At 35.6% G+C, this 20207-nt stretch overlaps 1 protein-coding gene across 1 annotated transcript in view; it reads right to left on the bottom strand.

Moving 5' to 3' along the window:
- FASTKD1 (FAST kinase domains 1) overlaps positions 1-20207 on the bottom strand; it is a 51800-nt gene that overhangs the window by 27220 nt on the left and 4373 nt on the right. The window contains 3 exon segments of the mRNA XM_074303179.1: positions 4298-4366; positions 9831-10355; positions 11543-11651. Coding sequence (XP_074159280.1) covers positions 4298-4366; positions 9831-10165 — 404 coding nt within the window. The 5' untranslated portion in view covers positions 10166-10355; positions 11543-11651.

Here is a 20207-nt window from a genome sequence, read left to right as displayed (position 1 = left end):
AAAAATACTATCCACACCTAGAGCAGGGACTGATCAAGTCTAAATATAGATCAAAGCATTCTCTTTGGCTTTCTCTATCTCTCTTTTTATTTTTAACTTAATTTTTCTTGAGGGTTTTTATTTTCATTAAGGTAGGAGTCCTGTTTTCTTTCATAACTTGACTAATGGAAATGTTTTGATTTCACATGTGGTTTCTTAATTGTGAGTAGGGATAAGGGAAAGAAACTAGAATTAAAAAATCTTTTTAAAAATTGTTTTGAATGTAACTGGGGAAAAATATTAAATAATTAAATTTCAAAGTAAATAAATTTCGCTCTACCCTTAAAAAAAAAAAAAAAGGTTTGCTTCTATATCTCCCCCCCCCCCAGGCAATTGGGGTTAAATGATTTGCCCAGAATCATATAGCTAGGAAGTATTAAGTGTCTGAGGTAGTATTTGAACTTAGGTCCTTCTGACTTCAGGGCCAGAACTCTATCCACAATACCATCTTGCTGCCCCTGGTTTGCTTCTCAAACTATGGATAATGTGAAGTTATTATTCCCTAGACATGCACGTGACAGAAAGACAGCATGTATTTGTTTAGTAACTAGTATCAACTAGTATTTTTACATAGTGCTTTAATATGCAATGAGTTTTATGTTATCTAATTTGAGGTCCAGACTGACATCATTAACCATTTTGCACATGGTCAAGAATTAATATTTTAAGTTATTTAAAAGTATTATTCTGAAAAAAAAAATGTTTGGTAGAAAAACAAATGACATGCCAGAACATAGTCATTATATTACATTATTTTGAAAGGCAGAAAAAACACAGGAGAAATAGGGTGATCTTCCTTCAAAATTCTTTTCTAGTGAATTCTTTTGCTTTTCCCAAAAACATCTTAAATGAAAAGCACCATGATACAATAGACAGAACCATGGACTTGGGGTCAGAGGATCTGCATTTTAATCCTGGTTCTGATTCCCAACCTATCAGCAAGATGAAAGTTTTTATGGTCCCTTGTACCATTAAATCTAAGCTCCTATGATTTTTTGTAACAATGAGAATGATCCAACATAACATTTTCACTCTTTTTGTTGTTTGCTTACATTTTATTTTGCTTCTCTCTTTTTTTTTTTTTTTCCTGGTTTGATATGGTTTTTCTTGTGTGGCAAAATAATTGTATAAATATGTATGAAGACATTGGATTTAACATGTATTTCTACCATGTTTACTTGCCATCTAAAGGAGGGGATGGGAGGGGGGGATGGGACTGAAACACTAGGTTTTGCAAGGGCTAATGTTGAAGAATTGTCCACGCATATGTTTTGAAAAATAAAAAATTTTAATAAAGAAAAAACAATGATAGTGATCTCTTGACACCTTTTAAAATATTTTATATAACTGCTACATTACTAATACTGAGTGAGGACTACAATGACTTCTCATTATTCTATCTTGCTTGCACTAAGTTTCTGGCTAGCATTTAAATTGTCAAAAATTGTTACAACCAAACTAAAATTGTTTCTATTATGGATCCAGAGTAGTTAGAACACAAGATTTGGTGTCAGAAGGACTTGAGTTCAAATGTGACCTCAGAAACTTAGTAACTGTGGCCTTGGGCAAGTCAGTAAGCCTCTATTTGTCTCATTCTTTCATCTGTAAAGAAAAAAATAAACAAAAAATGGCAATAATACTAGAAACGATCTCCAAGATTTGTGATGATAAAATGAGACAATTTTAAAGTGTTCTACAAACTTTAAGGTACTATGTGAATATTAGCTATTATTGTTGTCATTATTATTGCTGTCATTTCACCTGAGGACCAATCAAATTAAGTTTGGCAAGTCTTATTATCAAGGAGCTGGCCATAGCGACTCATAAAGAAGAAGTAAAGGGAGACCCTACAACTATGGAACTCCTAATAGATTCTGGAAGCATTAAGCTCAGCAAGAGCCTTGTCAACTATGACACCTTAAAAAACTCTAGGACAATGAAGTTTTTCTAATCACCAGACACTGTGTTTTATGAATAGCTGCATCATTGCTAGAAATAAGGACTCCTAATATGGTCTTATTCAGTTTAAAACAGAGCTAATTTGATTCCCTTATGTCTGTCTGGGGACAAAACCTGCTTCAGAACCATTGGAAAATGGTTCAGAAGAGAGAGAACTTTATAAGTTCTCTGGAAACTAAGAAATGTTTTAATAAATGTTTTTTCATCCATGTAGTCAGTATTCTAATAAGCTACTTATGATGCTAAAACTATGCTTAGAATCACAGAATCTGAGAGCTGAGCATCAGTGGGCTTTAGAGCTGGGAGGGACTTTGAAGATTGTCTATTCTCTAACCCTGATTTTGCAGATGAAGAAATTGAAACTCACGGAAATCAACTGACTTGGCCACAGAGTATATGGAGTCAATGATCAAACCTTCTGACTCTTGTTCCTATTTTATTTCCATTGTATCAAATTAAATAATACGGCTTAATTAATTCCATTTGTTGGTAAAATCTTCTGACTTTCAAATGATCACTGAACCAGATGCAAAGATACTCTCAGATCTTTCCAGCATAAGCAATTCAGACTTCCATGTTTTTATATAAAAGAGAATACATCTCAAATGCTACTGTTTCCATAGCTTTAGGTCTGCAAAAAATTTTTACAGTTACCTCTTTGAAAGCTAAGACATAATGAAGGGTATCTGATATCTTAGACCTGAGTACACATGAAATGATATTGTCCTAATCTATTAGCATTTTGAGGGGTTCACCTTTTTCTAACTTTGCAGCTTACCTTTTTCTAATTAATTGCTTATAGATGGCCATTTTCTCTTCTGAGACTAATGCAACTTCTCTTTGGCCTATCCTAGAGAAAGATGAGCATCTAGACCCTGGGAGAAAGCTGCAGGCAGATGTAATATGATGAAAAGAACAATGAGCTAGAAGTTAGGAGACTGAGTTAGGCAAGTCACTGGGCCAATTTTCTCATCTATAAATTTGAAGGGGCAAGGATCATAGATCATGCCAAATTTAAGTGTGTCTTAGGTATAACACCTCTTTAGCTTATTTTCTTTGTTCTTATCTTGTCATTCTTTTGGGGAAGGGGAGAAAAGGTATTATTGCTTTTTCTTTTTAAAATACACTTACTCAGCATGATGAATATGAAAATATGTTTAGAAGAATTGCACATTTTTAACCTATATCGGATTGCTTGCTATCTTGAAGAGTGAGGAGGGGGGAGGAAAGGAGAAAAATGAGGACATCAAGAAAGTTATTCCTGAAAAGGTACACCTTTAGTGGGTCTGATCCTCTAGGAATACAGCTGTTAATAAATCAGAAAACACTTTTAGTGACAGAAAACTTACACTAATTTAAAATTAAACAATAAGTGGAATGGGATTGTCTGGTCCAAATGCTAAGGCTTTAAAATAGAAACATTCTCAGTAAACCAAGCAAGTCACTTTGGAAAATATGCCCTTGTGAACGACCTGAACAACATTTTGGACACTCAAAACCTTCTCCTGTCCCTGTGATAGTTGCTACTCCAGGACAAGCCTATACTTCTGGAATTATGACTTATCTGTTTGCTATTTATTAATAAATTCACCATTGGGCCTTGCTTTTGGCCCTCCAACCTATGATATGAATTCCTCCTCCTTTCCAAAAAGTTCAGGTCAGCAGCAGGATGATTTCAAAAAGCCTGGAGAGACTTACATGAACTGATGCTGAGTGAAATGAGCAGGACCAGGAGATCATTATATACTTCAACAATATTATATGATAATCAATTCTAATGGACGTGGGTCTCTTCAACAATGAGATGAACCAAATCAATTCCAATACAGCAGTAGTAAACTGAACCAGCTACACCCAGAGAAAGAACTCTGGGAGATGATTATGAACCACTACATAGAATTCCCAATCCCTCTATTTTTGTCCACCTACATTTTTTATTTCCTTCACAGGCTAATTGTACAGTTTCAAAATCCGATTCTTTTTGTACAGCAAAATAACTATTTGGACATGTATACATATATTGCATTTAACTTATATTTTAACATATTTAACATGTATTGGTCAATCTGCCATCTGGGGGAAGGGGGGGAAGGAGAGGAAAAGGTGGAACAAAAGGTTTTGCAATTGTCAATGCTGAAAAATTATCTATGCATAAAATTTTTGTAAAAAAAAATGATTAAGTAAATATCAAAAAAAAAGAAAGAAAGAAAGACTAAAACCTAAAAAAAAAAAAAAAAAAAGTTCAGGTCAGAATGAACAAGACAGGCCCTCTTCCAAGGAAACTACCCACAATACTTGCCTTTCTACCCTCCTCCATGCTTCCATAACTAGGTGCTCAATTAAAGGATCATGGGCCTCAACAGTAAACCTTGGGATTAAAAGAGAAAACATATTAGTAGCTCAAAAAGACATAAAGCAAAACTGAACAAGTTACTTTTTCTTACATAATCATTTTCCTTCTTTTATCCCTCAGTATTTTGTTCCTTTGTTCATTCAATGATGTTTCATAAAGAACTACAGAAGCAGTCTGTAAGAGCTGGCCCTACTGTCAGTATATACAGGTTCAGTTATTATTATTATTATTATTATTTATTTATTTGTTTGGTTGTTTTTTTTTTGCAAGGCAACAAGAGACACACAGCTAGCATCAAATGTCTGACTGCATTTGACCTCAGTTCTTCCTGACTCCAGGGCCAGTGCTCTCTCCATTGAGCCACCTAGTTGCTCCAACAGGTTCATTTTTTCCCTTTGATGATGAGTATGCTGATAAATGTTTAAAGTACACAGGGGGAAAGCAATGCACACATAGATTTCCCTATTTTATCTGCCTTGTATATGCTCAAATGTTAGTTATACCTGCAACATCACTCATCACCACCTTTACACATTTATCTCATATTTTCTACTGAGGATATTAAAGTATGTGAATGCTACATGCCATACTGTAGAAATATACCTATGCTTTCCAAGATTGTATTATGTCACAAAAGTCAGGAGGCCTTTCTGAATGCCACAATAAATTAAAGGGGGGAAAAAAGTCTATTCTTCTAGGGGCTTCTTTGAACTACATTAAATTAATTCAAAATGTTTATTAACTATGTAGGAAGAAAAGAAAAGGTTATAATCCCACAGACTAAAATTCTATCAGGAAAATTAGCCTAGGACAAATGGAAAGTTCTTAAAAAAATGAAATCTTACAGTCACAAAGACAAACAATTCCAATGAGAAATTTCTCTAAACAAGCATTTATTAAGCATCTACTGTATGCCAGCACTGTGCTAAGCACTACAGACACAGAATGGCAAACTCATTCCCTACTATCAAAGAATTCCATGGCTTAATGGGGAAGCCAACTCATCAAGTAATTCAGTTTTTAAAGCAGATGTGTACAAAGATGGCAACAGTGACAAGTAACAGAGGATTAAAGAGTATATGACATAGCCCTGGAAGAACAGGATCAGGAACCAAACTTGGAATGGGTTGAGGCTAAGGAAAAAAAGGTAAGGACACCAAAAAGTAGGAGGTGGGGACACTCGGAGAAAGGATTGTTGTAATAAAAGGGGTATCTAGATGGAATATCAACCCTGGAATCAAAAGGACTTGAGTTCAAATCCAATCTCAAACACTTGACATTTACTAGCTGTGTGACCCTGAGTAAGTCATTTAACTGTAAATATCTCACCCTTCAAAAATAAAAAAACTAAAGTTTTGTTAAAAAGAGAAAAGCAGAGTTTCAAAAAAAAAAAAAAAAAAAAAAAAAGACAAGTCAGCTGCTCAGAGTACATGGGACTATGGTAAATGATGACAAAAAGACAAACTTTATTTTGCTATCTTTAGTGAGTTCACACACAAAGTGTGGTGGTAGGCACAATACTCTAAGGCCCTGCCTCATATAAATTATGCTAGTTTTTCCTTAAAAAATATTGAAACTGTCCTCAAAATTTAAAAAACTCAGGGCACTAAGCCATGCACTGTTGACTTCCTGGTTGTCTAAGGACAAAAATAGCCAGAACAATTCTCTCAGGTTTCTGACCCTGGACCACCATGGGTAGCAACAGAGGGAAGAAAGCAGTGCTCACTTTAATAATGGGTAGACTGTACCCTTCACTTCTTATAATTAAACAAACCTTTTGTTTTGTAGGTGGATGGATGTTTCATTCATTTCATTACAACCAGAATTAGAGGTACTCACTTGACTCCAGCCCTTTACAATAGCTAGCATTTTTATAGTGACTACTATGTGCCAGGGACTATACTAAACACAAATATTGTTTCAGTTGATTACTTATTTTATGGACTCCTACACCAGGCTTAAATGAAATATATCCCCAAGTACTGAAATAACCAGGAAATATCTTTGTCCATGGCTGAGCCAACTACAAAAATTGTAAGCCATCTTTTACTCTGGCAAAATTCTAAAAAAGGGAGTATTGAACACAAAAAGACAGCATGAGTTCATCAAGAATAGATTATGGCACACTAATCTCATTTCCATTTTGAACAGAATTATCTGACTGACTGATAGGGATAAATAGATTCAGTTTAGCTAGATTGTAACAAAGCATTTAACAAAGACTCATGCTATTCTTATTAGAGTTACATGATGATACAATTAGATCAATGTAGAACTGCTTCTATAATGTCAAGTTGGAAAGAAGATTGCCTGGGATTTATGCTTGGCTTTGAACTGTTTCATGTTTATTCAGGAAGTATAAAAGCATAAGCAGAAGGTTATCAAATCTGTAGACAAGAGACAGATAAGACACTGAGAATAGAGAGAAGACTCCAAAGACCAGGCTAAAACATCAAGCCAAATAAATCTAATAGGATTTGTGAAGTGTTATATGTGTGTGTGGGGGGGTGTTATATATGGATTAAGGAAATCACCTTTCTAAAAACAAGATGGGTCTAACATGGCTAGATGTTATTCTTCTGAATATGAACCAAATGAGATGTTACAACATAGAAAATTAATTAGGTCTTAGATTGCATTTAAATAGGCAAAATATCCAGCAGACGGAAAAATTTAATTCTTCTATCCACTACCCTGTTTAAACAACTTATAGGATATTTAGTTGGAAGGGACGATATTTCCAATCTTTCATGTCTAAAATGTTGAGCTGGGAAATGTAAAGATGTAGATTTTAAGCAAGGTAAGTCTGTTATGATAGAATTGTTTGCTTTCACTCTCTGATTCCAAGTTGTTTTTTTGTTTTTTTTTAACTTCCCAATAAACTAATCACTGCCAATAAAAATCTTTGTCATTAAATTAGTTAAAACTGTAAGGTAAAAGATTTGTTTTTCTAGTTTTCCCAACAAGAGTGGGAGGATGTGAAAAGGAGAAAAGGTATATTCTCAAAAAATGAAAGAAAATCTAATTTTTTAAAAAAGATAAACTATGAGGTTTACTGTAATAATACAACATATCAACCAATCCACAAGCATTGATTCCTATCATAAGATATACTTCGAGAGATGCTGGAGACACAAAATGAATAATGAATAACTCCTGGTTTCAAGGAGCTTATATTATTATATTATATTAAGGAAATAACATGGAAACATAATAAGTAGATACCAAAGAAATACAAATAGATATAAATTTTCAAGAGGAAAATGAAGCACAAGCAGCTGGGAGTGGGGAGAGAAATCAAAAAAGGTCTCCTGTTGGGGAGAGGCAAAACTTCATATAAATTTTAGGTTTAACTGACTTCACAAATATTAGCACATTAGATTCCTAGGACAACTCGGTGAAATAGTTATGGCAGGAATGATGATCCTCAGTCCTTTTAAGATACCAAACAAACAAAAAAACCCAGAAGGTTAAATGGATTATCCAAATCAATAGCAAGCCACAAAGCCAAGGCTGGAACCCTGGCTTTTTCCTTCCTACTTCAGAGGTCTTTTTACTATACCATGTTTCATACAAACCCAGGGGGGCATTATGCATTTGTTCCTCATTAAGTTTGAACCTCAAAATTATCTTTTTACCTCATTTTCAAGATCTACAGATCAACAGCATTTCCTTATGAAATGGTGATTCAAAGAGGTAATCATGTAAATGTTCCTTCCATTAAGCCTCAATTCTGATTTGTTTTCATATTACTAATAAGTAAAAGAAGTAAATACTAATTTACTAATTAGTAATAATTAATTACTAATAAGTAAAGAAGGAATATCCATGTATTTTCCCAAGAGGAGAAAATAGTTACCAGTTGTTAAGTACATACAGTGAGAAGACAAAGAGGTGAATTAATACTTGACTGAAAAGGGTATCATGTAAGATGGTTTTTTAAAGTATCTTTTAAAAATAAACTATGAGGGGCAGCTAGGTGGCACAGTGGATAGTGCACCAGCTCTGAAGTCAGGAGGACCTGAGTTATAATCTGGTCTCAGACACAATACTTCTAGCTGTGTGATCCTGAGCAAGTCACTTAATCCCAATTGCCTCAATCAATTAATCAATCATGAGGTACCACCTTCTCAGAGTGCAAAATGTTGCTTACACTGTTAGAAATGGCCAGTCACTGTTAAATATGGTTTTGCTTAAGTGTTTTCCTTTGTATTCACTGGAGGTATTTGGGTGGAGAAAGGACACCAAGAACAAAAGATGTGAATTAAACTTTAAAAAAAAAAAAAAACCTATGTAGATTTCAACTAGAATCTAATAGGATAAGAATGACAAAAGTGAGGAATAATTAACATGAGAAGAACTGAAGAGAAGCACATTAATATGCTCTTAGTGGAGCGGGAGATTTGTTCTAACCATTCTGGAAAGAAATTTGGAATTACACTAAAAAGTGACTAACCTGTCCATACGTACTGAGTCAAACAGCTCAATATAAAATACCCTACAAGGAGGCCAAAGGTTCACAGGAAGGTCCTGAAAATACCAAAATATTCATAACAGCATTTCGGGGGGATAATAAAGAACTGGAAATAAAGATGTCAATTGATTAGGAATACTAGAGAAATTGAAGTGCTGGAATATAATGGGATATTATTGTATTGTCAAAAAGAACAAGTACAAAGAATATAGAAAAACATGGAAAGATATATATGAACTAATTATAGAAAATGAAATAGAACCAGGAAATTAATATACACAATAATTATAAAAATGTAATGGGGAAAAATGAAACTGAAAGCTATGTAAGTATAATAACCAAACTTGGCCCCAGAGTAGAATTGAGAAAATGCACTTCCTTCTTTTATTTGCAGAAGGGCTACATGTATGGAACATTATAAATACTGATAGACATGTAATTCTATGATGAGTTGATTTGTTTTTTTTTTTCCGCTTTTTTATTTTTTATAACAAAGAATAGCTTCTTGCCTAGTGAGGAAGAAGACATTCAGAAATGAAAGTGATATGAAAAAATAAAAGATGAAAATTTAAAAAAAAACATTAAGGACAAAAAAGGGGAAAAAACTAAAAAAAGCTTGAAAATCATATAGTTTGGATGACTTCAGAAAGGTCTGGAGAGACTTAGATGAACTGATTCTGAGAGAAGTGAGTAGAACCAAGAGAACATTGTACACAGAAGTAAGATTATGTGGTGATCTACTATGATGAACTTGGCTTTTTTCAACAATGACATGATTCAGGACAATTCTAATAGACTTGTGATGGAGAAAGCCATCTGCATCAAGAAAGAGAACTATGGGGATTGAATGTAGATCACCACACAGCATTTTTGCCTTTTCTGTTGTTTGCTTGCTTTTTTAACTCATTTTTTTTTTTTTGATCTGATTTTTCTTGAGCAGCATCATAAATATGGAAATATATTTAGAAGAATTTTTTTTAAAAAAGAGAAAATCATATTGCTTACCTTAACATAATATGCAATACATTCACCAGGGTATCATCATCCATTAATTCAATTTTATCCTTAGCTAAAATACGAAGAGTAAGAAACTGAGGATGGTCTCTAACATATGGAATATTTCTCATCAAATTGGGCTTTTCCTTTTGAAACTCCCAAAGTACTTTACATGCATCTCCCACATGTATTTCAGAAAGCTTGGTTTTATTGTTTCCAACTATATCAAAAATCTGTTCTTCATTTATACATTCATTTATTTGTCTAAGTAAAGGATTGACAGTTTTAGGTCCAAGTCGAAACACTCTCCAGAAGAATTCATAAGCAGTACGCAGGCGAAGCATGATGGAAACTAATCACTGCATGGACTACTTAATGAACACTCAGGAACACTCTCCTCTGCATCCATCTTTGCAAGTAAAAGAAATAGTTGTGGCCATCATGTGAGATAGGTTGGAATAGCAACTTCTGCTTTGGCTCTGCTTTTTGGGCTTCCATTATGTACGCTCAGAAGTTCATTTCAGCATACAAAACCTGTTTTTTTAAAAAAAATGAATCATCATTGGCATTCACATCATTATCTAATTCCAAAGTTCAGATGGAAATGTTATTATTTTTAATATTTGATTTGGACTTAACTTATTCATCAGAATTTAATGGAAACAGAAGAATTTGGCCTGAGATCTGAGATCTAATTTTTTTTTCCCTAGACACTACTTTTTGAATTGACTCTTAATAATCCTACCATTAATGGAAAGTTTATAAATTTGGTCATAAAAGCAAAAAAACAAATTCTTTCCTAAGCAAAGGGTATGATTCTTATTCTTATTTTTACAGTGCCCTCAAACAATTTAAGCACTTCATTTAGCAGTTTTTTAACCTGTCAATTAAAAGACTATTTAATCATCAGTCAAGGAATCTAAAAAGTCTAGAACAGTAACAAGATGTGTTATATACATAAAAAAGAATTTAGAGTATCTGACATAGAAAAAAAAAGCTTTGTAAAATAAATGCATTGTAAGTTGAATTGAAAAAGAATAGGTGGTAAATGCTCAGTATTTATACAAGCAATGGCTTGAAATACCTGGTAAGTGGCATATTCTTAATATCTGAACTTTCTCCCAAAATTATTTTCTCATTTAGTCTCAATTAATTCCTAGGGTTCTTCATTTTATTTTATTTTTTCAATTAATTGATAAACTAGTATTTCATTCCATCAAGAAAAGCAATAAACTGTCACAAACAAACAAAAAAGGCTATCTAAATTAGGGAAGAGAAATTGATTTTTATTTGTACTAAAACACCAATTTACAATGAATATAAAGAAAATCTACAGTAAGACTATCTTGCATAGTAACATATTCTTTGTTTTTAGATCTTGACATTCAAAGATTTAGAAAGCATTTTATAACATTTAGTAGTAAAAAGCAGTGGCATTTTTTCCCACTAACTGAGTATGTTAGAAAATTAGCCATTGAACCATAAAATTAAATGATTAGATTCTTGGGTTTTTTTCAGTCATTCTGACTCTCAGGGATCCCAAGAAGGGTTTTCTTGACACTAATAATGAAGTAGTTTGGGCATTTCCTTTTCCAGCTCATTTGACAAATGAGGAAACTGAAGTAAACAAGATTAAGTGAAATGTGCAAGATCAAACAGCCAGTTAAGTGTCTGAAGTCCGATTTGAGTTTTCCTGACTTCAAACCTGGCACTCTACTCACCAAGCCACATAGCTGCCCGATTAAATTCTTAGTACTTGGTTAAATTTGCTGTAGGTTGACTTAGATCTTTTGGATCAGCCTATAGTTGTAGTGCTTGGTCCTTGGAACCCTTGAAAAAAATTTTTTTATAAAGGGGGGGAAAAAAAAAAAGGATGATTAATTGCTAATACTGAATTTGTAGAATAATAGTTTTAGAAATGAAAAGGATCTTCAGAATTTTTTTTTTTTTTTTTTTTGCTGAGGCAATTGGGGTTAAGTGACTTTTCTACTAGTAAATGTTAAATGAGGCTGGATTGAAGTCCTTCTGACTCAAAGGCCATCTCTATCTACTGTCCATTTAGTTACCCCAGAATTACAAGAAGGGATCTTAAAAGTCATTGGGAACAACATCTTCACCTTATAGATTTAAGTGAGATATAAATCATGCCTATTTAACAGATTAGGAAACTGAGGTTCAAAGATACTAATTAACTTGCCCACAGCCACACTGGTATTCAAATCCAGATTTCCCCACATACAAGGACCTGATGTCAAACAAACCCTCTGTTAAAATATTCTGCCCTCAATGATTGTCTTGATAATTTTAAGTAAAGGATGAAAATGTCTAGATAGCAATAAACCCAGAAGGGTGGGAGCCAGACTTCAGAATGTATATTCTTCTGATTCTGCTTACTTTACTTGTTCAGTTTATATATAAATCTTTTTGAATGAATGAAAAAGTATGTACTAAAGGCTTATTAAATGCCAAGTGCAGTGCTTAACATTCCAAATACAAAAAGCAGAAGTGGGACAGTGCCTGCTCCTAAGAAGCTTACATTCTCCTTAGGCAATACAAGGCATGTAAGGGAGTAGAAACCAGGGAAAGTCTCAGAGATAATAAAAGAAAGAGTAATCAAGTCAGCAAACATTTAAAAGAAGCACAAAAATTTGTTCAGACTCTTAAGGATCTCACAGTCTACTGGAGAGACAACATAGCAACAACTGTTGTTTAATCTTCTTTTTGAAAATGACCTGTGTCATCACAAGATCATTCTTGACGGCTGGGTGAAATGCACTGAAATGAGGCAGGGTTGCACAAAGTCTTCAGCTTCAGTCTCTCACAGAGAGACAGAATAAAACTCAGAAAAACTAGAGATGGCTCAGGATGCAATAGAAGAACTTAGTGTCTTCAAAACCTGATACACAACTGTACAAACATGACACAGACAGAATAAAGGTAGATAAATCTCAGAGAGAAGTCACTAGGTGATCAGGAAAGACTTCTTGTAGGTGAAATTTTAGCTAATATATGAAGGAAGTCAAAGAAGGCAGGACATAGGGATGAAAATTGGAGAGAATTTCAGGCCTGGGGCCAGCCAGGGTCTATGCCAGGAATCGAGAGGCGAAGTGTAAGCAAGGTAAGGAAGTCAGTATCACTGGGCTATTACAAGAGGGGGAATAAGGTATAAGATAGGAAAAGTAGGGACAACTAGATGGTGTAGTGGACAGAGAACTACTTAATACTTAGCCATCTAGTCCTGGGGAAGGAAGAAAGGAAGGGAAGGAAGAAGGGAGGAAGGGAGGAAGAGGGGAAGGGAAGAAGGAAGGAAGGAAGGAAGGAAGGAAGGAAGGAAGGAAGGAAGGAAGGAAGGAAGGAAGGAAGGAAGGAAGGAAGGAAGGAAGGAAGGAAGGAAGGAAGGAAGGAAGGAAGGAAGGAAGGAAGGAAGGAAGGAAGGAAGGAAGGAAGGAAGGAAGGAAGGAAGGAAGGAAGGAAGATTAGAAACAAGATTTTGAAGGGCAGAGGATATTATGTTGGATCTTGAATGGAGGTAGTAGACAATCATTTGAGTTTTCCCTTGAACCAGGAAATGACATGAGAGGACTCTGAGAGGACAGACTAGAATAGAGAAAGACTTGAGGCCGATAAACCAATCAGGAGTACTAAAATAATCCAGGTGTGAGGTGATGAGAGCCTGAAATAAAGTAATGGCAGTGTCAGAGAAGAGATGGTGTTTGTGCTGATTAATACTACTACTACTATACTACTACTAACACATGTTCCAGGCATTGTATTAAACACCTGGGTATTATCTCTCTTGACAATCACAACAATAATCCTGGGAGGTAGGTGTTATTATTTCCATTTTACAGATGAGGAAAACCAAAGCAAACAAAGGTTAAGTGACTTGCCCAGATTTGAATTCAGGTTTGCCAGATTACAGGCACTTTACTGTGCCACCTATCTACTTCCTATAAGATTTATTTATCAGCTCTCCAAAGGGAAAAAAAAGTACACTTCTAGTGAGGTTTTTAAAAAGCCCACCAAACTATATCCAGTCAGAAAGCCTATGACATCAAATCCTTATATTTATACAATATTTCCCTATAAAACATCTGCCCAAGGTATAGATCTTTGCTAAATCTCTTTTAGGATTAGCCCCAGTGGTAAACCATCTCATAATATCTTCTTCTAACCTCTCTCCCCAACTCCCACCCCTCCCCCCATTGCCTCAGCAGTCAATGGTGTAATCCCCTTTCCTTGCTAACCCCCTTTTGGGATTAGTTTGATAATCTCTTTGGATTTAGTCCACAAATCAGTGGCACACTCCCACTTCTTGGTGTCTTCCACTTAATTGCTTCTTCCTCCGGATAAATTGTGAGTTTCACTGAGGAATTTGTCTTTCCCCTTGTTAACTGTTAAAACTTTTTCTTTGCTAATTCCTGTCAGTTAATTCACATAATAAATAGCCCTCTTCTGTAGCCTGTGATGTGTCTTAACATAGTTGCTTCCATCTGTGAACTTTTATAGAATACTCTTTTTCTAATTAATTTCTAATTAATTCTCTTATGAATCTATTTCTATTTACAACTCCTGGTGCCTATTTTACCTCTTCAGATGTATAACTTATATTTGATTGCTTCCTGTCTCAGGGAGGAGTTAAGGAAGTGAGAGATGAAAAACAAATTTCAAGCTCATAATCTGATGAAAATGAGTATTGATTACTAAAAATAAATTAAATAAATGTTGTTTTGGGTTTTTTAAAAGGAAATTCTGGAAGTTATGAGGAGTAAATTGAGGTTCTAAACAGAGATGGGTCAGTTCCTTTTCTCTCTCTCCTTCCTTCCCCAAAGTAACCAAGGGTGAGTTCGACAGCAAAGGAATTTGCTACTTAATGCTGTATGGAAACAAAGTCTTTATTGATAGTAAAGGGATAGACAGGCATTTGGCCTTCAGGAAGACCCAAACTGCCTGAAAGGGGGATGTCAGTTGAAGGGCATTTGGCTGGTATATACCAAATGCAAAGATTTCATTTTTCAGCTTTCCTTATATACATACATAATGACTAGAGTCATCAAAACAATGTTTGCACAGAGATGTTATCAAGAGGATCCAGAGATATTTGTCAATAATACAAGAATTCTCTGTTGTTGTAAATAAGACAGGAATTTTCTTATTATTGTAAATAAGACAAAAATTCTCTATTGTTATCTCCTTCAGTCTCTCCCAAAAAAAAGGAATTTTCTGTTGGTATTTTTGATCTTAAGCTTTCTCCTTTCCAAATCTCATCAGAAGGAACCATCCAATCAGATGGAATGACTACAGGGGATTTCCAGCATGTGATTTCCAAAGGTAGAATAAATGATCTTCCAGTATGAAGAAGCTTCTGAAGCATAGCAGAATCAGGAGTGCAGCCCAGAGAGAGATGAGAAAACAAGACTAAGAAGGAAGAGTCTAAGAGGCAGGACAACCAGAAGAAAACATGGTCAGGAAAACTTATAGGGAAAAATGCATCAAGGAAGAGAAGAGAATCAACTTCTAACACTTCAAAAAGCCAAGAGAAAGGAGGGCAGAGAAAAGGTCTTTGGATTTGAAGTGAATGTGAAGTAAAGTGATTGGAAGTGAAGTGAAAGCTGTCTTACAAGACTGTTGTAAAAATTGAGTTTTTGTAAGACTGTGGGGGCCACCTTGGCATTGAAACTGCCATCTAAGATAATTTAGTAGTTGATGTAATTCAAGTTTTTCCTCATTTATGTCTTAGAAGTGAAGTCATTTGTCCTGGCTAATCAGGGCAAAGATCCAACCTTCAGGGAGTGGTACCCCAAGCCCCTAAATAATTCTGGTCTATTAACTGGGCCTTCTCTCCCCTTGCCCAACTGCTTGTGGGGAGGGAGACGCCCTTTCTCTTGATATAGGAATAAAATTCCTTTCTGCTTTACCTTGAGAAATCTTCTTAACTTATTTGATTTATTTGAGCAGTGGCCTTTGTCCCACAGAGTTTAGACCAATTAAGAGATTAATGATAGCTTTGGAGAAGCAGTATAAATTGAATGATGAAGTTGGAAGTCAGGCTATTGAAGGTTAAAAAGAGAAAATGAAGTGGGAACAGAGATTGTAGATGACCTCCAGAGTTTAGACACAAAAGAGAGGAAAGAAATGGGATGATAAGTAGCAGAGATAGATAGTTCAAATGAAGATATTTTTAAGGATGAGGGGGAAACATGGGGTATGTTTGTACATAGTAGGCAAGCAGCCAATAAGACAGGGAATTATTGAAGAGAAGTGAGAGTGAAGATGGAAAGAGGAGGGTAATTTGCTGGAGAAAGAAGGTAATGAAATCACTTGTGCATGGTGAAGGGTTTGCCTTGACAAATTCCGCAATAGAAGGAAGATGAAGGGGAAGATAGCAGCAGAAGGCATTTCAGTTATGTGAGATAATGAAGAGGGGAATCTTTTAAATGGTCTGAATATTTTCAACTAAATATGAGGCAAAGTTCTCAGCAGAAAGGAGGGGAAAAGATAAGGTTTGAAGAATGAAGAAGTATGGAAAAGTTTTTCAGTGGGATACTAAGTAGATTAGGAGAGATGTAAAAGGACTAGCTAGTCCTAGTGAAAGTTCAGTTGAAATTATATAACAAAGATTTGTGGGGAACTCAATTGAGACATCCTTTCTAAAAGTTATAGCAATATTAACTGGACTATAGGTAAGAGCATGGCTTGGGTTTTAGGACCTACTAGATACGATGTCTCATTTTTCTTTAAAATCTTAGTAGTTGGGAGGCAGAATCAAGATGGCTGAGAAAATCAAAGTTACCTAAGCTCCCCCCAATTTGTCTTGGAAACAATGTTGTCTCAACAATTGAGCAGCAGAACTTTAAAAAAATTGAGTGAAACAATTTTTCAGCTTAAAATAATTTACAAGGGGGCAGCTAGGTGGTGCAGTGGATAGAGCACCAGCCTTGAATTCAGGAGGACCCGAGTTCAAATTTGATCTCAGACACTTAACACTTCCTAGCTGTGTGACCGTAGGCAAGTCACTTAACCCCAGCCTCAGAAAAAAAATAAATAAAAAATAATAATTTACAAGGATTTCAGGAAGGTCTCACTTAGGAAAAAAGGCTCTTAGTCACAGCAGAGATTTGCAACTGAGACCCTGAAGTTCTATCTCAGCAAGCCAGTGAGACTTCCAGGCCTAGGACAGAAAGCAAATTGCTAGTCCTGGAAGACAGGTTACAACAGCATGATGAGGCTGGGTTACCCCAGTGGAAATGAGGGAAGCCATCAACACCTGAGCAGCACCTTTCTGCCAACACAGAAAGCCAGTGGTCAGACCTTGGCCCCCAGAACAAGAAGCTTAGAATAAGTGCCCTCCTATACCTCAGAAGCAGAGTTCAACTTTAAAAGCCAAAAAATAAGCTAAAAAGTGAACAAAAAATAGAAAAGAGCCATTACCACAGAAAGCTACTGTAACAATAGGAAAGATTAAAACACAGACTCAGAAAAGGATAAGAATGTCAAAATGCTTACATACAAAATCTGAAAAGGGAAAATGAATTGCTCTCAAGCCCAAAAAAATCCTTTTTGGAAGGGGTCAGAAAGTATTTTTAAAATCCAATAAGAGAGGTAGAACAAAAATTAGGGAAAGAAATAAGAAATATGAAAGAGTCAATAGCTTGAAAAAGGAAGGATAAAAATTGGTTGAAGAAAAGAGTTCCTTAAAAAACACAACTGGCCAATTTGGGTGCTAGGGGAGATCTATTGAAGAAAACAACTCCTTAAAAAGCAGAATTGGCTAAGTGGAAAACAAAATACAAAAGCTAACTGAAGAAAATAATTCTTTGAAAATTAGTATTGGGCAAGTGAAGCTAATGACTCTTATGATATGTCAAGAATCAGTTAAACAAAATCAAAAAAATGAAAAATTCAAAGAAAAGGTAAAATTACTCACTGGAAAAACAACTGACCTAGAAAACAGATTCAGGAAAGGTTATTTAAGAAATTTTGAACTACCTGAAAGCCATAATCAAATAGGGGGAAAAAAAGAGTCTGGACAGCATCTTTCAAGAAATTATCAAGGAAAACTGGCCTGATATCCTAGAACCAGAAAGTAAAATAGTAATTGAAAAAATGCAGTGATTATCTCCTGAAAGAAAATCTAAAGAAAACTACAAGGAATGTTACTGTCAAGTTCCATTGTTATTAATACAAGAAGAAAATACTACAAGCAGCCAGAAATAAATAATCCAAAATGTCAAGGAGCGACAGTCAAGATTACAGTCAAGACTTTGCCGCCTCTACATTAAAGGATTGGAGGGCTTGGAATATGATATTCCAGAAGGTAAAGGAGCTTGGATTACAACCCAAAATCAACTACCCAGCAAAACTGAGCATAATCTTTCAGGGGAAAAGATGAATATTCAGTGGAATAAGAGACTTCTATACTATCCTAATGAAAAGACCAGAGCTGAAGAGAAAATGCAAGCCTCAAGAGAAGCATAAAAATACAAACAGGAAAGAAAAAAAAAGTTATTCAATAAGATTAAACTGTTTACAATCTTGTGACTCTTAAAAATTGTATTTCTATTAGGACAGTTAAAAGGAATTATACATAGAGGGTGTAGGTATAAATTAAGGGTAAAAAAAAAAAGTATTATCCCGGGAGAAGCAGAATAGGGTAAATTACATCAAACTGAAGAGGTAACAAAAGACCTATTACAGAAGGAGGAAAGAAGGGGAAGAGTGAGCATTGTTTCCAGGGGTTCTCAAACTATGGCCCTCAGGCCAGATGCACTACCCAGCAGGTTACAGCAAACAGGCTGAGGGGCAGAGACAGAGTGTGAGTTTTTGTTTTTACTATAGTCGGGCCATCCCACAGTCTGAGGGACAGTGAACTGGCCCCCTTTTTAAAAAGTTAAAAGGTTTAAACCTTATTCTCATCAGATTTGGATCAAAGAGGGAATAACATCACACTCAGATGAGTATAGAAATTTATCTTACCCTATGGGAAGTAGGAAGAGAGAGAAAAGTAAAGAGGGGAGGGTGCTATTAGAAGGGCAGAATGAAGGAGGGAGGTGGTGGCTAGAAACAAAACACTGGTGAGGAGGTGTAAGGTTCTGTTCTCTAAATTGTAATCCTTCTCTGGGAGCAGGTTTCTTGGGGAGCTTCTGGAGATAGTCTTAGTTTCAGTTCAGTTCAATAATCCCAAAGTGCAGCCAGGAGTTAAAGTCCTTTGCTGTCTCTTTCCAAATCTTATCTCCTTCACTTGGGGCTCAGATAGTTTTCTGAAGGCCTTCCTCTCTCCTTGATTCCCTGAGAGCTCTTGTCCGAATGTCTCCAGTCAGCAGGAAGGTTGAGGTGGGAATGAATCTGACTCTGCCTCCAAGAGTGTGGGATTGTGGGTTTCTGCCTTGTGAATTTTCTGGAAGTCAATCCTAGTTCTGAATCTCCCCAAGTCCCCTGAAGTTCTCCCGGGAAGTTCTCTCCTTGACTGAATTCTGACTCTAAATGTTCCTCCCAGAGCTTGTCCTTTTTTTTTATATGCTCTCTAAAGGTATGAAGTCTAATGTGTGAACCAATGAGCGAATTCCTTTAAAGGTATAAACTCCTTTAAAGGTTTGAACTCCTTTAAAGGTGTGAACTAAGTACATAAGTACCCTGTAAGAATCCTAACTAGGAGGGATAAGATGAAATATAAGAGAAAAGTAGAAAGGAAGGGGAGGGAAGGAATGAAGAGAAATACAGACACTAATCATAACTGTGAATGTGAATGAGATGAACTCTCCTATTAAACTGAAGTAGATAGCAGAATGGGAAACTGCACAAGAAGCTTGGGACAGCACTCCTAGTGCCCCAGGAGTAGAACTTGACTTTGGTTGTAGTCCATTTCTGAAGAGGATCAAAATGACATCACTATTAGAGAGGCAAATTACAGTGGGTCCAACTGTGGTTGATCAGACCAATAGGAGCTTGGAAAAATCTGCCACAGGACATACACAAACAGTCCCTATGAACATTTGGGGTGGATTCTCTCACTTTGTGCATCTTGTGTTTCTTCTGAGCTAATTCAATTCTGTTTTGCTCATAGAACACAGCACCTTCTCTGATGAGGGCATAACATAGTGGGCAGTCTTGTGTCAGTCCCTCCCATGTCATACAATCAATTCCTAAGTTAAGAGAGACCTTGAGAGTGTCCTTGTATTGCTTTTTCTGACCACTTAGTGAATGAATATTTGCTCTGTGTGAGTTCTCCATAAAATAATCTTGTTGGCAAGTGTACATTTGGCATTCAATTAATGTGACCAGCTCAATCAATGGAGTTTGTTCTCTGCAATAGAGTTAGAATGCTTGGCAGTTTAGTTTAAGAAAGAACTTCAGCATGCAGGGCTGATTCAATATTAGGAAAACTAT

The sequence above is a fragment of the Sminthopsis crassicaudata genome, chromosome 3 (genome assembly GCF_048593235.1).
Source record: "Sminthopsis crassicaudata isolate SCR6 chromosome 3, ASM4859323v1, whole genome shotgun sequence".
NCBI classification, from domain to species: Eukaryota; Metazoa; Chordata; class Mammalia; order Dasyuromorphia; family Dasyuridae; genus Sminthopsis; species Sminthopsis crassicaudata.
Note: the sequence above shows the minus strand (reverse complement) of the source record. Positions and strands in the feature narration are given on the sequence as shown.